Source organism: Gossypium arboreum, chromosome 5, assembly GCF_025698485.1.
Source record: "Gossypium arboreum isolate Shixiya-1 chromosome 5, ASM2569848v2, whole genome shotgun sequence".
Lineage (NCBI taxonomy): Eukaryota > Viridiplantae > Streptophyta > Magnoliopsida > Malvales > Malvaceae > Gossypium > Gossypium arboreum.
Window position 1 is genome coordinate 16,252,968 of NC_069074.1, and position 24,285 is coordinate 16,277,252.

The 24,285-nt window shown below is 33.5% G+C and overlaps 3 protein-coding genes and 1 long non-coding RNA gene across 4 annotated transcripts; 1 reads left to right on the forward strand and 3 right to left on the reverse strand.

Annotated features, from left to right (window-relative positions):
* Window positions 1-5,629: 5,629 nt before the first annotated feature.
* LOC108483902 (pathogenesis-related thaumatin-like protein 3.5) lies at window positions 5,630-8,233 on the reverse strand. The gene is made up of 3 exons (XM_017787436.2): window positions 7,745-8,233; window positions 6,934-7,627; window positions 5,630-6,280 (listed from the first exon to the last, which is right to left on the reverse strand). The coding sequence occupies exons 1-3, from the start codon at window positions 7,806-7,808 to the stop codon at window positions 6,091-6,093; spliced, it is 948 nt and encodes a 315-aa protein (XP_017642925.1). The 5' UTR covers window positions 7,809-8,233; the 3' UTR covers window positions 5,630-6,090.
* A 3,483-nt stretch (window positions 8,234-11,716) lies between these two features.
* On the reverse strand, window positions 11,717-14,505 carry LOC108484373 (ferredoxin--NADP reductase, leaf isozyme, chloroplastic). The gene is made up of 9 exons (XM_017788142.2): window positions 14,143-14,505; window positions 13,841-14,075; window positions 13,606-13,739; window positions 13,425-13,503; window positions 12,754-12,845; window positions 12,595-12,672; window positions 12,443-12,505; window positions 12,127-12,361; window positions 11,717-12,056 (listed from the first exon to the last, which is right to left on the reverse strand). Exons 1-9 carry the CDS (start codon window positions 14,245-14,247, stop codon window positions 11,989-11,991), a joined length of 1,089 nt encoding a protein of 362 aa, XP_017643631.1. The 5' UTR covers window positions 14,248-14,505; the 3' UTR covers window positions 11,717-11,988.
* Window positions 14,506-15,153: 648 nt separating this feature from the next.
* Window positions 15,154-17,721, forward strand: LOC108485804 (L-ascorbate oxidase homolog). The gene is made up of 7 exons (XM_017789651.2): window positions 15,154-15,508; window positions 15,604-15,713; window positions 15,844-16,114; window positions 16,183-16,640; window positions 16,711-17,061; window positions 17,146-17,224; window positions 17,316-17,721. Exons 1-7 carry the CDS (start codon window positions 15,362-15,364, stop codon window positions 17,535-17,537), a joined length of 1,638 nt encoding a protein of 545 aa, XP_017645140.1. The 5' UTR covers window positions 15,154-15,361; the 3' UTR covers window positions 17,538-17,721.
* Window positions 17,722-18,666: 945 nt separating this feature from the next.
* Window positions 18,667-19,604, reverse strand: LOC128292911 (uncharacterized). Its single transcript, XR_008282901.1, has 2 exons — window positions 19,536-19,604; window positions 18,667-18,847 (listed from the first exon to the last, which is right to left on the reverse strand). It is a non-coding gene; the product is annotated as an uncharacterized LOC128292911 (long non-coding RNA).
* Between the last annotated feature and the right edge of the window lie 4,681 nt (window positions 19,605-24,285).

Genomic DNA, 24,285 nt, shown 5'->3' on the forward strand with positions numbered 1-24,285 from the left:
TCTATTAAGCTAATTTTTCTCAATTAACATTTTCTTCCATCATTCTAAACTATTACACAACCTTTAAAAATCAGAATTTTAACACTAAACCTTAATTCACAACTTTTTCACAATTAGGTCCTAAAATCAATTTCTATTGAAATTACTTGATAAAATCATCAAACAACAAAATCAAAGCTTCAAATTCATTTTATTTCATCATAAACAGATAACACTTATCAATGATAGCTTTTAATTTTGTTCATAAAATCAAAAACTAATGAATTAAACACTTGGACCTAATTGTAAAAGTTACAAAAACATAAAAATCTCAAAGAAAAGGGTAAGAATTGAACTCACATATGTCAAAGTATGAAAAACCAGCAGCTTTCAGACCTCCCATGGCGTTTTTGCTGAAGAAAAAATGAAGATATCTCTAGATTTTTCAAATTTGTCTTGTTTTATATGTTTAATTTGCAAAATTTCCCATTTTGCCCTTGTTTCTTCTCGTCTTTTTTGCTGATTTTCTTGCCCAACCGTCCAGCCCATACAATTTGGGTCCAATTGCCTTTTAAATCCCTCCTTTTTAATCACTTAAACTATTTAATCACAATTTAATAAATTTCACACTATTTTCAATTTAGTCCTTTTTAATTAATTGACTAACCAAACGTTAAATTTTTCTAACGAAACTTTAATACTAACTTAATAACACTTCATAAATATTTATAAAATATTTATGGCTCGGTTTATAAATCCGAGGTCTCGATACCTCGTTTTCAACCAAATTTACACGATTAATTCTTTTAAAATCGCAAAATTCACTAATTAAAAACAATTCTTTTAAGTTCGCACTTGGCCTATAATTATTATTTGTTAAAATTTCTAAACATACTTGTCGGATTTAGTGATCTCGAATCACTTTTTTACACCACCTTAAAAAATTTGGTCATTACGATGTAAATAGTGGTTCGAGACCACCAAATCTGAAAAATGAACTTCTAGATTATATTATTTAATATTTATGAGCCAAATGTAGCCTTTAAAAGATTTTTGAAATAGTAAATTGTGTTTTATAAAGATTTATTTGATCAAGAAATTAAGAAAAAGTATCGAAATCTCGGTGTTATAAACCGAGCCATAAATATTTTATAAATATTTACTGAGTGTCAATAAAGTAGTATTAAAATTGAATTTGATACATTTAAATACTTTACAATTTAATCCTTATACCAATAATCCATTTTTACTTCATCGATCCATTCTCTATCATTTCATTTCACATCCTTAATTTATATAACAAACTTGTAAGTAACATTATCTATAATTTTTACTATTTACTTATATGAATATTCAAGTCGTCCATCTGTGTCATAGTTACTAAATTATTTTTACTATTTATAATTCCATTACTTACATCGTTTTTTCTATAAGAAACTAGACTCAATAAGCTTTAATTTCATATTTCATCCATCCTCAAATTCGATTTCTACAATTTTTGGTGATTTTTTAAAGTTAGACTACTGCTACTGTCCAAAAGAGTTTTAATGCAAAATATCAATTTCCATTTTACCCCAAATTTCACAGTTCATACAATTCAGTCCTTGCTCAATTAACCCCTCAATTGAGCTAATTTTTCTCAATTAATACTTTAGTCTTTCATTTTAAACTACTTCATAACCCCTGAAAATCAGAACTTTAGCACTAGACCTTAATTCCAAACTCTTTCATAATTAGGTCCTAAAATCATCAAACATCAAAATTAAAACTTAAATTCTATATTTATTCATCATATACTTCCAGCATTCATCCATAAAAACTTTAAAAATTAGCTATGGAATCAAAAACTAATGACATAGTAAGTTGGACCCAATTGTAAAAGTCCAAAATCTTAGAAATTTCAAGGAGAAAGCAAGAATTAAACTTACATGAAGCTAGAGTATGAAAACCAGCTTGAACCCTCTTCCATGGCTGTTTTTCAGCTGATGAAAATGAAGAGTAATGAAGAGAATTCTAGATATTCCATTCTAGTCCCCTTTTTATTTAGTAAATTGTTATTTTCCCATTTTGCCCTTATTTCCTGATTTTTCTCTGCTTGTGCCACCCAAAGTAGCTTATTTGAACTTTATGTCCTTCCTAATTTGACAATTGAGCTATTTAATCCTTCTAGCAACTTTTACATATTTTTCAATTTAGTCTTTTTTATTTAATTAATAACCCAAACATCAAAATTTTCTAACGAAATTTTAATGTTACCTTATTGACACTTGATAAATATTTATAAAAATATTTATGGCTCGGTTTATAACACCGATATCTCGATACTTTTTTTCTTAATTTCTTGACCAAATAAATCTTTATAAAACACAATTTACTATTTCAAAAATATTTTAAAAGCTACATTTGGCTCATAAATATTAAATAATATAATCTACGAGTTCATTTTTCAAATTTGGTGGCCTCGAACCACTATTTCCGACATCGTTGAAATTTGGGCTATTACATCCATAAACTCGTAATAAGGACTGTAAGAGTAACTTTTACTTTGAATTGGGGTGGATTAGCAAACCTAAATTAGGTGCATTCCATTAACATCGTTGACGATAAATTAAAAAGATAATTGTAGATGTAGTATGGACTAATACTCTGATGCTAATAATTAGAATAGTCTTGTATGTATCTGAATTCTGACATTCTAGAAGGTATAAATAGTGATAAGAGTGTAGACAGTAGAAGACTAAGTTTAGAAATGCATAGCATAATTTATTATTCGAACGTATAAGAATCTAGCATGAAAGTATTAGATTGTCGTGAACTGCCCTTGCATATTATAATGTTATCAGTTAGTTTATATGTTGATTATGATTGAATTAATTGTTTGATTTGTTAGTAATGCTCATGACCCTAATCCGACGGCGGAGAGGGGCTAAGAGTGTTACAAGTTATTTATCGAGATAGAATTTATCTGAATGAAACCGATTGAATTTGGTTCAATTAATATTTATCAATAATTATAAAATATAGAAATAAGTATAAAATATATTTAGTTTAAAGCATATTATCAATGTATTACTATTATTTTTATATAATGTTTATCTAAAGCATTTAATTTCTATGAATTATGAAGAATATTGATAACATGATTTAATTATTATGGTATTTAAAATAAATTTCGATTTATAGATAAAATTAGATTGATTTAATTACAAATAAGCTTTTATTATTTTTTAATTTATCAAAGTATATTCAATAAATTTATAAATTTAAATTTTTATTAATTTATAATATATATATGCGATGTTTTTAGTAGAACATTTAAATGGTATGACCAACTTAATTGCCACATTAATATATTATCAAATTCATTAATAGTTAATGAATTTTATATTTGTTATTATCACATAAAATTATTAATATAATGTTTTTAATTTGGCTTAATAATAAGTTTAACCCTTAACGTTTACATTTTCATCAATTTGAACTTTATTCTTTTTTAACTAAATTTAGCCTTTAATCTTTAATATTGTTGGCGTGGCAACTCGTATAATAGTCCATGTGCATATCATGCTAACATAATATCATTTGCTTTATATGTCACGTCAATAAATATTTCAAAAATTATAAAAATAAAATATCAAAATCAAAATTAAAAATATAAAAGATCATAAAATTAAAAAAAGCATCGAGTACACGTAGAATGTCATGCAAGTTGTCGTGTTTAAAAATTAAACATTTTAGTTAGTATTCTTATTAAAAAAAAACCATTTTGACTCTTTTCCAAAAGGTTGATAGTTAAGCTTGATTATTTTAAAAGGTTGAGAGTTAAATTTAGTTCAAAAAGAATAAGGGCCACATTGAGAAAAAAACGTATGTCAAGGGCTAAATTTAACATTATGCATTTTAATTTTTAGTACATAATAAATTTAAAATAAATAATATTTAATAAATAAAAAAGTTGGAGTCACAATTGAAGTAATGATACAATATTGAAATATATATATATATATATATTTGTACTATGTTTAATATACAGACATATTGCAAAACCATATTTCTACTCTTCATATAAATAAATTAATTATATTATGAATGTTATTAATAATAATGTTATTTTTATAAATGTTTTAAAAATATTATACAAAGTAAATTAAATAATTAATACCAAATCAACAATAATTTCCTTTTAAATTAAACCTGTCACCAAGCGAAATTGGAATTCTGTATTGTTTTACTTACCTTTTTGGTTTTTTGGATGGACCAACATGTTTTCTCATCAACCGCCATTGCAACTTGCAAGCCAATTGCAGTGTCATTGACTTCGACAGACAAAATACATTTATAAAAGGCGACAGTCAAAGGTTCAATGCAGCAAAACATACTTTTTTCATGACCTGGAAATGTCGTTTTATACATTTCAAAACAATGGATATCGATTCGATTGTCGAAAGTTCAACGTCTTATACAGTTAGGCAGACACCTGACCACTTTTAACTATTTGTTCCTTTTGAAACTTGCAGATGAATATAATCCAGACAGGTCTCCTCTCGCACTCGACAATAACAGTGTGATAAAAGATAAAAGAATTGCAGCCCTTGAATTTGACGGTTGAAAATCAATAAAATTTATTAATTATTCATATTTCTTGTTTACTACCCTTAGTTGGATCCTACTGGATTGGCCTGCCGGCTGTCAACTTTTATTTTGGTTCGTGTCATTTTACCAAAACTAACTTATACGAAGGATCTCATCCACTTAAATTAATGGAGATTCCCAAGCCAGCTTAGCAGACTAAGACGTTTTATCTGTCTGATTATAATTAATTAGCGCACACAAACAGTTAATCACACTACCATCGAGCGTTCTACAATTTCCGTAGCCCTGGGGGAATGGATAAAACATGCATTCAAATCATTAATTATCGGTATAATTTTATAAGTTATTAAAAGTCATAAAATTTTTAACAGAAAGTTATTAAAAAATAAAAATAAAAATTGATTTAACCAATTTAGCCATCCTAATTTTTAATATTTTATTAGTTAATTAATTTAACTCATCTCTTTAAATTAATATTTTAATTCAACTAATTTAATTAATTTTTAATTTGAATAACGGTCTAGTCTAATTTAAATAACATTGGTGGAAAAGGAAAAACAATCCTGTGCCACCAAATCACGTAGTTGTGGTTAATTGATGTCAACATGTTGCAGCCAATTAGAGCATCTACACGCATACAAACATTTGAATTATTAAGCAACAATTATTTGTACGATCTTATCTTCACAGCCATTGCTTTGATTAGGAAATTTAAAAAAGGTTGCATATTCTGCATGCTAGTTGTCGATGAAAACGTATACTAATAATAGAAATTAAATAAAATTGCGGATGGGAAAATAACTGATAAAATTGACAATGAAATCCAACAAAAAGCTGGGCCAATCACCCTCCACACAAATTGCAACCTCTCCCGTACCCAAATAGAATTGCTATTTAGCTGGTTTTTAGTAGTCACTTTGCACGCCTTTTAACACTCCATCCTTTTAATTTAATTTAATACATTATCCTATTCACTATATTCTGTTTGACGAATCACTAGAATTAATTTAATCAAATTCCCAATGGATACGACATAAAACATCAAGACAAAAACAGGTAATAATAAAAATAAATAATTTCATTTTGCTTGGAAGCAAATGTTGCAGTTGTTGGTAGTGGCAGCGTACATGATAATACTAATATAGTCCATACATTCCATGAATTCAACAATCGAAAGAATCCCATCCCCTCCTGTAATATATACTATAAAAAAAATATTCATCCTAAAATAACTTTAAAATAAACCTAAAAGCCTCCCTTTCGTTCATTAGGCTCTTCACCCCCAGCCCCACCCACCAAGTGCTCCATTGGACTGTTGCAAGTTGAAAAGCAAATGGTTGGGCAAACTTCTGTTGATTTGACGGATGAGCTTTTAAGTCCTGACCGGAACCCACGTCATAGTAGGCCATGCTCATGGGCCTACAGGGGTCACAAGGCCCAAATATTGATGGGGCTTTCCTCAGTTTATAGCCCTATATGGCCTCGAATCCTACCCTATGGATGAAGTTAGTGAACAAGTTAGAATAGTTGCCATGACCACCAAAACGCCATAAAAAATGTTATGCCGACGAACACGTGGGTGCACGTGGACGGTGATGCTGCATTTTCGTTCAAGGCACCTTCGTATACCATTGTGCTGTTTATAAGAGGTGACGTTGGCGTTGTTGTTGTTGTGGGTTCCCCGTTTTCCCCTTTTGATGATTTCTGGCTGCAAATTTACGTGCCAAAACAAAACGTTAAAAACATTGCACGTTACAAAAAAAAAATAATAATAAAAACTCTGGGTCAGAGTAAAATATATTGAAAAACCCTTGGAATTGAAGCATTTATTTTGAGTATTACAATAATAGAATATTGATGATAGGCGTGCACTGCTCAGTCTGGCAGAGCAATGGTCTCAAGGGTTTGGTATCAAAAAGCGATGCCTACAGGCTATAATAAATTAAACTGTGTCGGTAATAATGCCTATCGGGAGATGAAGAGGGATTGATGCATTAAAATTCAGCAAGAACGCCTAAAATGACCATTCCACGGCCACCCTACCTAGCAAATCAAGGAGGCAGCCATACAGCGACTCTTAACTACATCTTTTTTTTAAGCTTTAATGGGCTAGCTCCCGGGGTGATTTTATTGGAACTCAAGGTGAGCCATCTCAGTACGTAAATGTTAAAATGTCCCACAGCCGACATGGCGGCCAATGAAGGCCAACTTTCACATTTATTATTTACGGCCACTGGGGATAGAACCTTTTTGTCATGATAAAAATTACACTTTGACGTTTAACGTGCAAAAAAGTTGGAAAAGGTTGGTAAAGTCGACCAACAAAAAAAAAAAAAAAAGCAGTTTAGTAAAGTAAATTACCTGGTGTTAGGCGAAGGGCAGAAAGTAATCGTGTAATCAGCATTGGCACATGTGAAAGTACTGGTTTTATCATCGTAGGCATAGCTGTAGGCGAGTGGGCAAGCTGTCTTAAAGATCTTCGAGTACGAAGAAGGCTTGCAGGTGTCTGGTGTTGCATACGCGCCGTTGCAACAGTACTGAGGCTGGCGGAAGGCCTCGCAAGCACTCTTGCAAGCGACGCCGTCTCCGCCGTCTGCGCTCATCACCCTGAGATCTGAAGGACACGAGTCATTAAGATCCACCGCGCAGCCGGTGTAGGTACAATTCGGTCCTGTGCCACCCTGAGGAACTACTAACATAGGGACGTTATAACCATCCACCAAGCTCACATCGAAAAAATCGAGTCCGCCAGCGCCATCTAAAGTAAATTCAGCCAAAGTGGCAGGCGGAGTAGCGCCATTCCCCGAACATTCTAACTTGCCGGAGCCACAATCGCCGGTCAAACATGAAAATTTACCGGTGGAATCTTGGGAGCAATGGGTTCTACCCCAAAAACGACCACCCCATGATGTCGGTGCGGCAATGGTCTTGGTTTCACCTCTTTGGAGAGTGAAACCTGTAGTGGGAAGCGGTGGAACACCTGCGTTTGTGAGAATTCCAGGCCATACAACATAGTCGCATTTGTTTACTATGGTAAAGGTTGTTGCTTGTACACCTGTTTACAATGCAGCGAAAAATCTAAATTTATAAGAAAAACGCAAACTAGAATCCAATTCTCGATGTTTAACAATAGAATTGATTAAGTATGTTTGAATGTTTCCCAAATCAGTACCTGATATGACCGAATGTGATAGAATAAGAACACAAATCGAAGCAATAAATGTAAGCTGGGCCATGAAGTTTGCAAGGACAACCCTTTATATAATGCGAAAGAAGAAGAGGAAGTTTTGGGGAACGCCAAAATCCAACACAACACTTCTTCTTCTTCTTGAGAAATGGTGGTTGGGAAAAGGTGAGATTATGCAATGGCGATACAGCATGGGTGTTTATAAAGGGAAATCGAGCTTGAGCTATATACAAAAAAACCTAACGTCAGATACAGTCAGAAAGATGATGGGCGGGCCCAACTAGACGTTGCTATTTTGTCTACCTCATTGAGTTTTGAGATGAGCTGCAGTGCTCAGTCGAGAATTTATTTTCCTTCCTTGGGCTTTTTTTGCATGTAAAACAACTTCGATGATAAAAATACAAATACGAGGCTCCACTACAATGAAACCATAATAGTTTCCATTTGCTGAAATAATCTGCCGTCTAAAGTTACTAGTTAGAGGCGTTATAATAGATATGACTAGAAATAGGGAGAATTAATCAGTATAACTTTTAAAATTTTAATTCGCTCAAATTTTAAAAATTATTTTTCTACTGTATTTCGAAGCTGGAAGAATGGTAAAACTTATGAACAGGTAGAGCCAAATCATTGCCGAGGATGATGCAGAACACCAAGTCAAATGCGGCTGGCTACAGCCCTTACATCTTCACTTGCTCCGGTCCCTTAATTAGACGGTTTAGAGCTGTTTTGATATAAAATAAACAAGAAAATCAACGAGGGAAAATAGTTTATCATAGATTAGCTTTTTCTAGACCCATAAAGGTCGCAGCAAGTCTAAAACCAAGTTTTTGAAAACATTATCTTCATTTGTTTCGAATTTTGCAATATAATATATTTTAATAATTAAAACTCAAATTTCCAATTTCCCAAAATTTGAACAAAGAAATTAAAAAAAATCAACCTAACTTGATTCTATAGGCATAATAAGGAGAGAGCAGACAAGGGGTTTGGCTCCCTCTAGAAAAAGTTCACTTAAAATTAATGAGAAATTAGTTCAAAAATTTATCATTTGAAATAATTTTTTATCCTGATGGCTTGTGTTTTATTTGAATTTAAATTTTTGTTTAAAAGACGAAATAGACAAGCTTGTAAACACAATCCCCACTGACCAATTTTTTTTGGTTAAACTAATATTTGTATGAGTAGAACCCATTGGCCCCTCGACGACAGAGTATGGCGTTGTTTGAGCAACTTCTATGTTAACTATGTTTACACGGTAAAGCAAAAGAAGAAGATAAAATAAAATTAACCAAGTTTATTTAGTTCAATAGTCTGAACTCTGAAGTTAATAAGTATTAATGAGTCAATTTCTAACAATAAAGTGTCATGAACACAAATGGTATAACCTGAAAGCAACCACTTTAAAGATATTTGCCCTCGAAAATATCTTAATACTAACTACCCCAATTAAAATATCTCAAAGCTTAAATGCTGAAATTTCCCTCGGGAGTATTTCGCGCGCAGCCGTCGGCTTTAAAGTTGAAACCACTAGACCAGGAGGTTTGTGGTTGAATTTTGCAGTTAGCAAGGTGGGCACGCCAGCTTTGAAAACTGAGATAAGGTCAAAATTCATTGTTATTAGGGGTTGCTCATTTTCGCTTATAACGGATTACTTTTAATATATATTTATCGATTTAAGACTCTTCAAATTAAAATTAAAATTGAGATTTCTGAAAACAATGTAATTAATTACAACCAACAAGATGCCCATTTATAGTGCATTTTTTTTTAACTTTTCTAATCATCTTACAAATTATTGTAACCGCAATGATCAAAATTAAAATTCTTTATTTGGGTGATTAAAATGAAAAGGTTAAAAAATTTAAGTGATCAACTGAAGAATTTACCCAAAAGAAAATTACCCATTTACCTCAGTTGAAAGATATATATAAGCTTCTGTCAAAATTTCAGTGGAATCCAAATAAATTTAAAGCACATATTAAAATTGTTTAAAGCACATTTTAAGCTATCAACATGTCTGCATTGGCGCATTCTTTTAGCCTCTGAAATAAAAAAGAAAAATAAATAAATAAAAGAATTCATTTACCTTGATTCTCAGTGAGGCCAATCGTTTAACCCTCGAAGTTTGTCTCCCCTAACCCAGAAAAATCCCAACAACAAACAAAGGCACCAACGTGCTAATAACATACTAAAATTTACATGATTGTGTTACCTTATTTATTTATTTATTAATATTTAGGAAATATTCACTGAATCACTCAGTTTTGATTTATGAAATTTGGTTATGACTACAAGACAAATGAACGGGTTTAAATTAAATGACAGTGATTTATCGAGAGAGGTAGAATCCAAATGCTACTTCTCTTGGTATTTGGTAGAAAATTGTACTGAATATTAGCGTTAATGATTAGGCTACTGACGTTTAAACAAAACATATTACACAGTAATTAAGTTGTTCAATATTAAATTGTATCTATTGGTTTCTTATTCATTATTTTGGAACACAAATTAAATATCGAAATATAATTTTCTCCACATAAATAGATTAATATTTAATTTATTGAATCAACTTGGAATATTGAAATATATATTTGTTAAGAAAATTTTACATAAATATTATTTCCATCCGAGTGGAATTATGTTCAAATAATATAGCTGTATGATTATACAGTCAATTAACTTAATAATAACATAATATTAATTTAACTTTATTTTTAATGATGTGACCATCATTTTTATTGATGTCAAAAGTATTCAACAGCTGGCTTATGGATAACATGTATCGATAAGCAACGACAACGACATTAACGACATTTTTTTTTTAATCACCACAGGCCACAGTAAGATCAGTGAATACAAATCTATCACGCCTGGGCTATAAAATTAGAGTCGCATTCTAGAAAAACGTCAAAACTTCGTCGGCGTTTGGGGAAAAAAAAAGGGAAAGAAATTGCTAGTTTTAACTTATAACGCATAGATACAATAGGTTTTTGATGATGCGAATCGTTGAACTATAATATGAATAGGGATTGGGCAAATGATGTTGAAATAATGGCGTGAAAATTCAAAGAAGAATTCCAAGAGTAGAAGCATGAAAAAGGTGTATATCATTGGTGAATTGTTTTTATGCATGAATGATTTGAAAAGAGTAGGAAAAGTAGGGTTTTTGTTTTTGTAAATGTGAAACATTGAATTTTTTAGACTTGGCAAGAACAAAATGCAGAAGGCCTGACATTTAATGGGATGTTTTTTTGTTGTTGTTGTTGTCATATTATATGATTTGAGAAGATGAGAAGCACTGAAAAAGAGATGACATCATGCTATTCGTAATATTCCAACAATGGGAGGTGGTGATAAGAATAAAAAGAGAATCAAATGAAATCAGCTGATGCAAGAAGGCTGGCCTGTGGTGAGAAAAATAATAACACCAATTATTGATGAGGTTATCAAGATTAGTTAATTTAAGAAGCAAGCATTTGTTGGTTACTAATAGGAAAAAATTGTTGTTGTCTCTCATTGCCGTCTATTGGCAATGCACTTTCCATTGGTGATTTGCACTAACAAACAAGAGGACAACCCCAGACTACTCCAAAGAAATAAAAAAGAACATAAGCCCATTTTACTCTCTGTGTACCCTTTCCTCACATATTAGACTTTTACCCATTTAATGACTTTAGATGAGGTATTGAATCATTGGGCTTGACGGGTCCAAATATAGTTAGTTTTAGAGCCAGGCCCAAGAAATACTTTTGAGCGAAAGTTGGAATTTTCTACTCCTTCAGGTTAAAAAAAGTATTTTCGTAAAGCAATTTTTGTCCCAATGGTATTTTCAAAAAGTCCAAAAACATCTTGTTTAGTAATGCTTTTATCTTAAAAATATTTTTTTTGTTCCAAAAGTGCTTCTAAGAAGTAATATTAAACTGACTATTAAAATGATAATTTCACTACACTCACTTTAATGTATCAATTTGGAGATAAAATTATGTGGAGAAAATAAATGTTAAAATTGTAAAAGGACAAATACAATAATTAGACCAAAAAGAAAAAAAAGGAGGATATTACAGGATACGAAGTTATCTCCTTCAAATTTGCACTATACAACCTGTTCTGAGGCAAGAATTTATGAGTTGAGTTGATAATTCAACTTCTACAGCATCAAACAAGTTCAAAAAGAGATGGTGCAGAGAGAAGCAAGGAAATGACTGAATAGCAAAATCCCACCTAGATCAGTAGACTTCAACGTTCCATTGTTCTCCTTTCTTCATTTGTCTCTTGTATTCAATCCAATCAATACCTGGAAGATACAAAAAGTTACAAGATAAGATGGTATTTTTGCAAATGCTGAACCCCATTACATAAATTACCATCTTTGGCAGCCAAAGAAGTCATGATATCGTCGATTCCCTTTTCCATTCCCTTCAGCCCGCACATGTAGACATAGGTGTTATCTTTCTTAAGCAATTCCCAAAGTTCTTCAGCATATTGGGCCATTCGGGTTTGAATATACATCTTCTCACCCTGCTCATTTGTCTGTTCTCTACTAATCGCATAATCCACCCTGAGGTTATTTGGTGCCTTCTCCTTCATCTTCTCAAATTCCTGGGTTGAAAGTAGAAAGCCTAAGCCAATATGTTCCAGTACCAAGAGAGCATGATGTGAAAGTTAAGAAAGCTTGCTTGCCTCTGGGTAGAGCAGTGAGCTACTGGTGGGAACACCCAAGAAGAGCCAAGCCAATCCGTTGAACTGCATTTCATGCCAATAACAGGTCAAGTACTTTCCATAACTTGCTAAAGGCTAATCTTTTTTTGTTAAGCTTTCGATATCAGGCCTACCTTGTAGTCGTCGTGCTTTTCGAAGAACATCTTCCACAAGAATGAACGGAAAGGAGCAATTCCAGTTCCAGTAGCGAGCTGCAACAAGGAAACCAAAAATTAACATAGTAAATTCTCAGATAACAAGATAGTAAAGATACCATTGTGATGTAAACACACCATTATGATGGTGGCATTTGGATCTTTTGGCAAGAGCATCTCTTTCCCAACAGGCCCTGTGATCTTCACTTCAGCACCAGGCTTCAAGTCACCTGAATGGAACAATTACGACTGATAAATGATGTAATGTTCTAGAATTGCAATTTCTACCATAGTTGATTATATTTAGAAAAAAAAAAAGATGAAAAATTTATCCAAGGCAGAAATTTGGGAAAATATTACGATTATCTGTCATGCCTTAATTTGAACCAGTAAATGGTTACTTATAGTTACACGGGACAAAATATGTCAGGTGCTGTTGAACATAGGACCCAGAAGATGTTACCATGGACAGACCTGAAAGCAAGATGTTTATTTATGTTTTTTTCTGCAGTAAATTGCTGGCCAGCTTTATCATTATATAAACGATACGTGCGGTGCTTTGTCAATCCACATTTTGAGAGATAATTCCATAAATATTAGAAAGAACTATATATAGAGATAAACCTTTGTTATAATGCTAGACATTTTTACGAAGGAGGTAGCTATTAGCTAAGAAGCCAACATGCTGCTTATTAAACAATCAACAAGCTTAGAAGATCATTATAAATATGTTACAAGATTGATCGAAGTGAGGGTTTCCTTGAAATTATTGAATAAAAAAAAAACACTAAAAACTTTAAAATCCTTACACAGGAAATTGGAGCAAACTCCTTTCACTATCTCTCCTTGTTCGTTGGTGTAGACAAGCCTTTTCACACACAAGGAAACCTGCAATTACAAGCTCATCAAGATCAGATTAGATATCACACTGAATAAAGGCACAAAAACCTTATCTATATAACATGTTATTTGAAGGGATCAGATCCTTACAGTTTGAGAATTGCCAAAATCTCCCAAAGCACTGCTAGCAATAGAGTACAATCTAAGTTTGTGGGGTTTTCCGTTCTTGTCAATACCATCTGGGATGACACCAATGGATTGTCCTTCTCTGTATGGTACTTCCCCTGTGCCATCCAACTTCATATGATCAAATGCATATAAAACTGACACAAGGTCACCTCATTTTCAATGACTAAAGCAAGTTCCTAAATCGTTAAAAGTTCACCTTCGGTACTAAAAACCATGTGCCAAGTCTCTCCTGGAGCATCATCTCCGGTAATTTTGGTGTTGAGGAGGCACTTTCCAATGTAGGGTTCCTTTGGTTTGAACTTGTTCACAACAATACCCTCGTCATCTTTCTTGGAAATTTTTGGTGCTTTTGCAGGAGCTTCTGTAGTGACCTGAGCTCTAATGGAAACCACATTTCCACCAAGGCTGACATTTTTTGGGTACAAAACACTCTGGAGAGGAAACCAAGAGATTGAGTCAATGCAAATGAATGAGTGGATCTTCTTAAAGAAACCATACCTTGTTGAAGTTGATTCTTTCAGGGACAGTGACTGAGTTTTTAAATGACAGGGTAGATGACTTGGAAGATGGAAGAGATACTGCTGCATTTACAGTCATAGCCATTGTTTACAAGCACAGGAAAAAAAAAAGGATGAATTGTGGCCTTCAAGTGGAGGAAGAACTTGAGTCAAGTAGAACCAAATTGAAAAAGGAAATAAAAAAGACAAAAAAAAAGTATGGGAAAGGATTACAGATTGGTTGGATGAGAGAGGAGGACAAATTCAGTGGCAGTTTAGTATCTATGGTTGGAAAGTATTCTCGGTTTAGATTCTTGGGAGATGCATTTGTGGTGTAAGTGCCTTCATTGCCAATGGGAAACTCCTAAAGATATTGATTCCATTTGGGAACCACTCAATTTTATGAAGCCCATTTGCTTTCGGGTTAGATATTTATGTGCTGGGTGAATTTGCTGTCTAAGAGCCTGTGAAGGAAGGCCTAAACCCAATAAAACTAATTGAATATTTTATGGGTTGTAATTAAAACCCCAAACCAGAAAGACTACAATCTAAATGATTTTATCCTTTTTATGCCCCTTTCTTGACTAATATAGCTAGGCTTACCCATTAACCACTATTAAGTTTAGGTCACCTATGGTTCACTTGTTTAACTTCTAAAACCACCGGCTAATGTTGTTTTATCATGTAAAATTTTAAAATTTTGAGGTTTTTTTATATTATTTTTTATCCATTCATCCCATTGTCATAAATAAAACTTCTTTTCCTTATTTATTTTTTAGGAATTCATTTTCTATTATAAATTGAATAAATGTGAAGAAAAAAGAATTGCACTTTGAGTTATATGGCTAGGCTTACCCATTAACCATTACAAAGTTTAGGTCACCTATGATTCACTTGTTTAACTTCTAAATCCACCAACTAATACCGTTTTATCATGTTAAATTTTACAACTGAAATGATAACATATTAACAAGGATAGAGTGAATTTTAATTTAAACCAGTAAAGATATGCATAACAATTCAAATTTCAAAAGTAAGACACCTTTTTCCATCATTCTCTCACTTCATCCCTATATCACTCGAGTGTTTGAATCAATGTATCCCATTGCTTGATGGAATTGCTGCCAAAAAAAGCGCATCAAACCCAAACTAGAAATCTTCTCCTTTATCCAATCTAGCCTAGGGTTGCTTTGTTTGTGATCAGCTATAACCTCCAACCAATGAACCCCATCAGGCTGTTAACATCGTCAGAGCTTTGCCTTTGCACTTGTTTTTTACTGGTGTTATTTTATAGAGGCTGGTCACAACTTTTCTATGATTGGACTGTTTCTTACTCTCAACTCGCCCCTCTTGGCGTTGATAAACAGGTTCTTTTTTTTCCCCATTGTCTTAGAAGTTCTGGTTGTAGTTTTTAGTATCTATTTGATTCTGGTTATAATGTTGTTGTTTTTGTTACAATTAGGTGATTGTGATCAATGGTATGTTCCCAGGGCCAGTGTTGTATGCATCAACAAATGACGTTGTGAATGTTAGTATTCATAATAACTTGAGAGAGCCCTTTCTCATGACATGGTTAGTTTAGAAAGTGGAAAATCAGGATCAAAGTCTTTCTATTTTTTCCCCTTAGAAACATTGATGTTTAGTAACTACTTGATCTTTGAATATAATTTGTGGTGGAATGAGTTTTTTTATTTTATTATAGGAATGGGGTTCAAATGAGAAAAGATTCATGGCAAGATGGTGTGCAAGAGACGAATTGCCCTATACTGCCAGGCCAAAACTGGACGTACAGCTTTCAGCTTAAGGATCAGATAGGAAGTTTCTTTTATTTTCCTTCACTTCTCCTACACAAAGCTGCTGGTGGGTATGGTGCCATTCATTTGAATAATCTCCCTATCATTCCCATTCCATTCCCACAACCATACAAAGACTATGCAGTGCTGATTGGTGATTGGTTCAATGCCGACTATAGGGTATGCTAAATTGAATTGGTCCCCTTTTTTTCATTCCAGAGAGTTGTTGAATCTGTGACCTTTTGCAGGACCTGAGAGCATCACTGGAAAATGGTGTCTTTTTGCCCCATCCTGATGGGATTCTCATCAATGGACTAGGGCCTAATCAAGCAAGATTTGAGTTCGAACCAAGTGCCACATACAGGCTAAGAATTTCAAATGTAGGCTTGAAGACATCCTTGAATTTCAGAATCGAGGGCCATCCAATGTTGTTGGTGGAAACTGAAGGTTCTTACTTGATTCAGCAATACTATGATAGCCTGGACATCCATGTTGGGCAGTCTTACTCTGTATTGGTAACAGCAAAGAACCAGGCCAATGGCAAGTCTTACTACATGGTTGCAAGTTCTCGCTTTACTATTCTCGAACATTCCGGCATCGGTGTCATTCATTATCCAGATTCTGCTGGAGACCCTGTCGGTCCTCTTCCTTTAGGACCAGGCCTGTCCAATTACAATTTCTCGATCGAGCAGGCTCGTTCCATGAGGTAAACCACACAGGCTTTGCTCCCAAAAACTGGCCAAATCGTTGATTCTGACTTATTTTTATTTCAATAGGTGGGATTTAATAGCATCAGCTGCTAGGCCAAATCCACAAGGCTCCTATCACTATGGCACCATCCCTATCACTCGAACGCTTATTCTTGAAAATAATGTGATGGTCATTGGATCGAAACGAAGATTTACGATAAATGGAATATCGTTTATGCATTCTGATACACCATTAAAGCTACTAGACTACTTCCAGCTCAATGAAGAATCCAAGTATGCTGCTGCTGCTGCGCTTCCATCTTCAGCCACTTCCATTGTCGATGCCTTTTACCGTGACTTCTTCCATATTGTATTCCAGAATCCTTTGCTAGAAGTGCAATCGTGGCACATTGATGGCTACAACTTTTTTGTCGTTGGGTAAAACCGGTCCTTTTTCATGTCTCAGTGTTGGCTAAATCATCGGCAAATCTAATGAAACTGATGTAATCCTACTATTTGCAGAATGGGATGGGGCTTGTGGGATGAAAGCAAGAAAGCAGGATATAACATTGTTGATGCTGTTTCTCGATCAACAGTTCAGGTTTTGTGTCCGATAAAAACATTAAGTTGATGTATGTTTCATAAACTTGTACGTGTGTTTTGATTGATGAAAGTTAATTGTGAACGAGCAGGTTTATCCGTTGTCATGGACAGCGATATTGATGGAATTGGACAACATAGGGACGTGGAATCTGAGGTCTCAGAATGCAGAGAACTGGTATCTAGGGCAAGAGCTTTACATAAGAGTTAAAGGTGTTTGGAATTGGTTTGATGAGCAATCAGACATTTCTGCAAGGGATGAAGCTCCCATCCCTGATAATGTCATCAAATGTGGAAGAGCTGCTGACCTATGAAGTTTTCTGGAATTCACTAGTTTATATTGGTTCAATATCATAATTGTACAAATAGTCCCTGTACTTTTAGCTTTCCGCAACTTCAGTCCTCCATTATTATTTGCTCAAAAATAGTGTTTTACTTTTTCGAGTTGCTCTCAATTTCAATCCAAAAAGTAACAAATTCTATTTGCTCCATCTAAAATTATAACCTCCACTTTTTAATTTGCACATCATTAATATTATTATTTTTTGAAAGGAAGCATATCATTATTTCGGTGTTAGGTGCTTGGTACATTTCACCATTTTCATTAGCCACATGATAAAATTCTTAAATTGATATAAAAAATCATTTTAGTCTTCTATTTAATTTTTATTTTTTAACTAAATGTATTTTTGTCAAATCATCCTAAAATGAATGGAAAAATCATTAAAATTTATAAAATAAATATTTTTTAATATTTCTAAATTTTGATTAAATCTTAACATGTCATCCATGTATATGTTGTAACGCCCCCTTTACCCGAGACCGTCGCGAGTCGAGCACGAGGCATTACTAAACTTATTTGAGCACTTAAACAAATTCAAACAATTTATATCACACTTTCCAGACAAGCTGTCCAACTGCGTTACAGATGCAAAAAAAATCATATCTCGAGTTACAAAACTCGAAATCTAAATCCGTAAATTTTCCCCAAATCTAGGCTCATATATCTACTTACTAATTTTTTCTAGAATTTTGGTTGGGCCAATTAGTACAGTTTATTAGTTGAAGTCTCCCTGTTTCAGGGTTCGGCTGCTCTGACCCCTGTTCACTACGAACCAAATTTCTCCATGTACAGAATTCAAATAACCAAGACGTTTATTTCTATTAAAAATAGACTCAATAAGGAATCCATACATATATAGTATGACTCCTAATTAATTTTTTATAATTTTTAATGATTTTTACAAATCAGAACAGGGGAGTTTAAAATCACTCTGACCTTGTCTCACAAAAATTCAAATATCTCTTGATATGAAAGCCTTTTGCTTACACCGTTTCTTCTATGTGAAACTAGATTCAATAATATTTAATTTTATATTTTATTCAACCTATAATTATATTTTTATGATTTATGGTGAATTTTCAAACTCAGACTACTACTACTAACCAAAAACTATTTTAGTACAAAATGTTGTTAACTAGTTTATAACATCTTTACTTCATTTCATTTAAACTCTATACATGCCATATAAATCTTCAAACATAAAACAAAAGCTACCGGAATTGATCTGGATAGTGTGCTTTGTTGTGTTGATCTGATCTACCCACTTCACTTCAAGTCAATCTACATAAAAATATTAAACACACACAAGTAAGCTTATTGAAACTTAGTAAGTGCATAGGTTAAAAGTAATGCTTACCAAACATAATATTTCCAAACAATACCAAAACACTTACTAAAGTTTCCTGCGATTCACAACCATTGTTATAATAATTCACATAGTTGAGCTCAACAGTAACAACTACTCAATCTCTTCCATTTGGATCACTTCTCTTTATTTCTTATAATCAAATTAGGAAGCGGCTTACGAAATTGAGTACGTCGTTGCTCAATGCCACGATTCACAACTCAGTATGGTTTTCCTCATTGAAATACCATACCTACATTTTCAACTCGTTATGGGAAATGCCATACCTACATTTCTTAACTCAGTATGGATTTGATAATACCATACCTACATTTCACATTTCAAGTATGGATAATACCATACCTACATTTCACAACTCAGTATGGATGATACCATACCTACATTTCACACTTTGCCATGGAACAACCATGGTCTTATCCAATCAATTCATCACACGTCACGATACTGAACGTACTCAATCCTGCGTTTTCCTAATTTGCATTTCCACATTTATTCTTTCATTAACAAAATCTACACAATCCCACAACAAATTCGTATATAATAACACATTATAAACTTCAATCATTCACAAATAAACATCTAAATTCAACCATATGAACTTACCCAGCTAATTTGTAGAAGATATTGAAATTTAGGGACTATTCCACAACTTTTTCTTTTCCTCGTTCTTCTTTGGATTCTTGATCTATAATATAAAATATTTCTACTCATTAGCATTTATTTGATTTCTATTTCACTTCACAATTTATGCTGTTCAAATTTCGAAATTGCACTTTTACCCCAAAATTTACAGTTTTCACAATTTAGTCCCTACTCAATTCACCCATCAATTGAACTAATTTTTCTCAATTAACACTTTATTTTATCATTATAAACTATTTCAAAACCTTTTATATTCTGAATTTCAACAGCAACCTTCAATTCACAACTTTTTCACAATTAGGTCCTAAATATCATTTCCTATCAAAATCACTTAATAAAACCACCTTAATATGAAATTAGAACTTAAATTTCATAATAATTCATCATAAAATTCCTTATCCATCCAGGGTAACTTCCAATTTCACCCATAAAATCAAAAACTAATGAATTCTACAAGTGGACCTAATTGTAAAAGTCATAAAAACATAAAATTATCAAGAAAAAGCAAGAATTAGACTCACATGATGTAAAAATATGAAAACCAGCTTTCTCCAGACCTTCTATGGCGTTTTGGCTGAGAAAATATGAAGAAATGTCTAGATTTTTCAATTACATCATTATTTAACTATTAACTTTTATCTATTTCCAATTTTGCCCTTGTTCACATTGTTTTCTTGCTTATTTCATACCCAAACCGTCCAGCCATTAACCTTTGGGTCTAATTGCTCTTTAAATCCATCTTTTAAATACTTAAGCTATTTACTCACAATTTAACAAATTTTGTGCTATTTTCAATTTAATCCTTTTAATTAATTAGCCATCCAAACGTTAAAATTTTCTAACTGAAACTTTAATACTAACTAAATGACACTCCATAAATATTTATAAAAATATTTATAGCTCGATTTTCAACTTTGAGGTATCGATACCTCATTTTTGACCCGTTGACCTAATAAATTCTTTTAATTCACTAATTTCACCATTTCACAAATTCTTCTAAATTCTTACTTGACTCATAAATATTAAATTACTATCTTGTTCAATCTTATTTGTCGAATTTAGTTATCTCAAATCACCATTTCGACACCACTTGAAAATTAAGTCAGTTATAACTCTCCCCTTTAAAAATTTCGTCCTCGAAATTTGTTACTGAAAATAGATTTGGATCTTGTGATCTCATTGACTCCTCTGTTTCCCAGGTTGCCTCCTCCATACCATGTCGATGCCATAATACTTTAACCAATGGTACTCTTTTGTTCATAATTCCTTAACTTCACGAGCCAAAATCTTCACCGGTTCTTCGAATAAGTCATATCTGGTTGAAGCTCAATTTCGATGGGGAATTACGTGTGAAGGATCGACCTATCTTGCCTTAGCATAGACACATGAAACACATTATGAATCTTCTCAAGTTAGGAGGTAAAGCCAAACGATAAGCCACAGGACCAACCCTTTCCACAATTTCATATGGCCCTATGAATCTCGGACTTAATTTTCCTTTTACCAAATCGTAACACCCTTTTCCATGGTGAAACTTTTAAAAATACTCGATCACCCATGCATATTCTATGTCTCTTCGTTTTAAATCCGCATATGACTTCGACGATCCAAGCGACTTTTAGACTATCTCGAATAATCCGGACTTTCTCTTCGGTTTCTCGAATCAAATCAACCCCAACTATTTTTGATTCACTCAATTCAGACCAACACAATGGAGTCTTGCATTTTCTACCATAAAGAGCCTCAAATGGTGTCATTTTTATACTAGACTGATAGCTATTGTTGTAAGCAAACTCAGCCAGCGGTAAATACCTTTCCCAACTGTCACCAAACTCGGTATACAACATCTTAACATATCTTCTAAAATTTGAATCACTCGCTCTGACTGTCCATCTGTTTGAGGATGAAATGCTGTACTAAAATTCAATCTGGTGCCTAAGGCTTCTTGCAATTTATTCCAAAATCTTGAAGTAAACCTCGGATCCCAGTCTGAAATGATAGATATTGGAGCTCCATGTAGTCTCACAATCTCGACACATACAATTCGCTAACTTATTAAGTGAAAATCATTACATTGGAATAAAGTGTCTTGACTTTGTCAATCTATCAACAATCACCCATATCGAATCTTTTTTCTGAGTCACAGCAATCGACACAAAATCCATTGAAATATGCTCCCACTTCCATTCGTGAATTATAATGGGTTGTAATAAACTCGTTGGCACTTGATGCTCGCTTTAACTTGCGGCAAATCAAACATTTTGCAATAAATTCGAAATTTCTCTTTTCATACCGGCCACCAATATGTCTTTTTGAGATCACCATACATTTTTGTACTACCGGATGAATAGAATACATACTATTATGTGCTTCGAAAGAATATCATTCTTTAAATCGAATTATTGGGAACACAAATCCTATTATGATAGCGCAATATACCTTCATCATCAATCTTGAACTCGAATCTAAATTATCCCGAACCATTTGCCGTTTCAGCACCAATTTTGGATCTTCATTCTGCGACTTACGAATTTGTTGAAGAAACATTGGTTTTACCTTCAATTCTACTAATACAACACCTTCTTCATTAAGAGCCAAATGAGCATTCATTGCCCGAAGTGCAAACAAGGATGACTTTCGACTCGATTGCATCAAGAACTACATTAGCTTTCCTGGATGATAGTCAATAACCAAATCATAGTCTTTCAAAGAACTCTAACCACCGTCTCATCTTAAGTTCGGTTCCTTCGAGTCATTAAGTATTTCAAACTTTTGTGATCCGTATACATATAACACTTCTCACCATATAAATAGTGTCTCCAAATTTTAAGGCAAAAACAATTGCGACTAACTCAAGATCATGTGTAGGGTAATTCTTTTCATGTGGTTTTAATTGCCGTGAAGCATAAGCCACCACCTTTCCCATTGCATTAACACACAACCCAAACCACTTAAAGATGCATCACTTGTACACAACATACGGTATACGATTCGATTGAGTTAAGACCGGAGCTTCATTAACATTTTCTTTAATCGATCAAAGCTCTGCGACATTCATCGACCACATAAACTCAACATTCTTCGTAATAAACGAGTCATTGGTGAAGCAATCATGGAAAAATTCTTTACAAAACGGCGATAGTATCCTGCTAATCCCGAAAACTTCGCACTTCGATTACATTCTTGGTGTTTTCCAATTCACCACTCTGAAACTTTACTTGGATCCACACGAATTCCTTGATTGATATAATATGACCCGAAATCCAACCTCATGAAGCCAAAACTCACATTTACTAAATTTCGCATATAACCGTTTTTCTCTCAACGTCGTAGTACAATTCTCAAGTCTTTGTGCATGTTCGGATTCGTCTTTGAATAGACCAATATGTCATCAATAAATACCACCACAAATCTATCCAAATAAGACTGAAAATTCGATTCATTAAATCCATAAATGCAGCGAGGGCATTCGTTAAACCAAAAGGCATTACCAAAAATTCGTAGTGACCATACCGAGTTTGAAAAGCGTCTTTGGCACATCACACTCTTTAACCTTCAGTGATAATACCCGGATCTAAGGTCTATTTTTGAGAACAACTGCAGACCTTTCAGTTGATCAAACAAATCATCGATCGAGGTAATGGATATTTATTTTAATTGTTACCTTATTCAACCGCTCGTAATCAATACACAATCGCAACGAACCATCTTTCTTTTTCACAAATAAGACAAAGCGCCCAAGGTGATGTACTCGGTCGATGAACCCTTTATCCAATAACTCTTGCAACTGTGTCTTCAACTTTTTAACTCACTGGTGCCATTTTATACGGTGTTATTGATATTGGGCTGTGCATGCAGGAATTACATCAATTGTGAATTCAACCTCACGATCTGGGGTAAACCGGTAATTCCTCGAAACACATCAATAAACTCATTAACAATCGACAATTGTTCCATCTTCAATTCGAACCCGAGTATCAAGAATATAAGTTAAAATGCTTCATTACCTTTCCGAATCAATTTTCGAAATGTAAAATTTGAAATAATTCGACATCATTCTTTTTATCCCCAAACTCAATTGAAACTATTTCCCACTCGACATTTTAAATCAATCCGTTTTTCTCTACAATTCACTATGGCATCGTGTTCAATCAACCAATCCATTCCAAGAATAACATCAAATTCTCGGAAAGGTAACAACATTAAATCAGCAGAGAATTCACGACCTTGTATTTTCGGTGGACAATTCCGACATATTAAATTAACCAACACACTTTGCCCTAGTGGATTAGTGACTTGCAATTCAAGGTCGATGGACTCAATAGTCATTTTCTTTTCGACACTAATGCGGTGCAAATATATGAATGTGTAGATCCGGGATCAATTAAAGCATATCTGAATCATCAAAAGATAGAAATTACCACTATCACATCCGGAGCGATGCTTCTTCCCTTGCGGATAGCATATGTACGTGCAGGTACTCTTGTCTCGATCGAGTGCAGTATCTCTCGTTCCCGAATGAACAGATCCTAGCAGCACTACTTTGACCGAACGTTTACCTTTCCGAGGAGTATTTGCTTGCTTCTCCCTTGTTCTCTATCTTTTTAATAATTGAGGACAATCCGAATAAAATGATCAGTTCCACCACATTTATAGCAAGCTCGGCTCTTCCCCAACACTCACCAATATGAAATCTACCACAATTTTACAT

What these genes read in the sequence shown, in the direction of transcription:
- LOC108485804 (XM_017789651.2), top strand. Translation starts at nt 15,362, where the DNA reads ATGAACCCCATCAGGCTGTTAACATCGTCAGAGCTTTGCCTTTGCACT. An exon ending in GGTTCAATGCCGACTATAGG is followed by an intron (nt 16,115 to 16,182) that starts GTATGCTAAATT and finishes GACCTTTTGCAG; the next exon opens with GACCTGAGAGCATCACTGGA. An exon ending in TTTCTCGATCAACAGTTCAG is followed by an intron (nt 17,225 to 17,315) that starts GTTTTGTGTCCG and finishes GTGAACGAGCAG; the next exon opens with GTTTATCCGTTGTCATGGAC.
- LOC108483902 (XM_017787436.2), bottom strand. Translation starts at nt 7,808, where the DNA reads ATGGCCCAGCTTACATTTATTGCTTCGATTTGTGTTCTTATTCTATCA. An exon ending in ATCACATTCGGTCATATCAG is followed by an intron (nt 7,628 to 7,744) that starts GTACTGATTTGG and finishes CATTGTAAACAG; the next exon opens with GTGTACAAGCAACAACCTTT. An exon ending in TGCCCTTCGCCTAACACCAG is followed by an intron (nt 6,281 to 6,933) that starts GTAATTTACTTT and finishes GTAAATTTGCAG; the next exon opens with CCAGAAATCATCAAAAGGGG.
- LOC108484373 (XM_017788142.2), bottom strand. Translation starts at nt 14,247, where the DNA reads ATGGCTATGACTGTAAATGCAGCAGTATCTCTTCCATCTTCCAAGTCA. An exon ending in CATGGTTTTTAGTACCGAAG is followed by an intron (nt 13,740 to 13,840) that starts GTGAACTTTTAA and finishes TGGATGGCACAG; the next exon opens with GGGAAGTACCATACAGAGAA. An exon ending in GCTCACTGCTCTACCCAGAG is followed by an intron (nt 12,362 to 12,442) that starts GCAAGCAAGCTT and finishes CTTTCAACCCAG; the next exon opens with GAATTTGAGAAGATGAAGGA.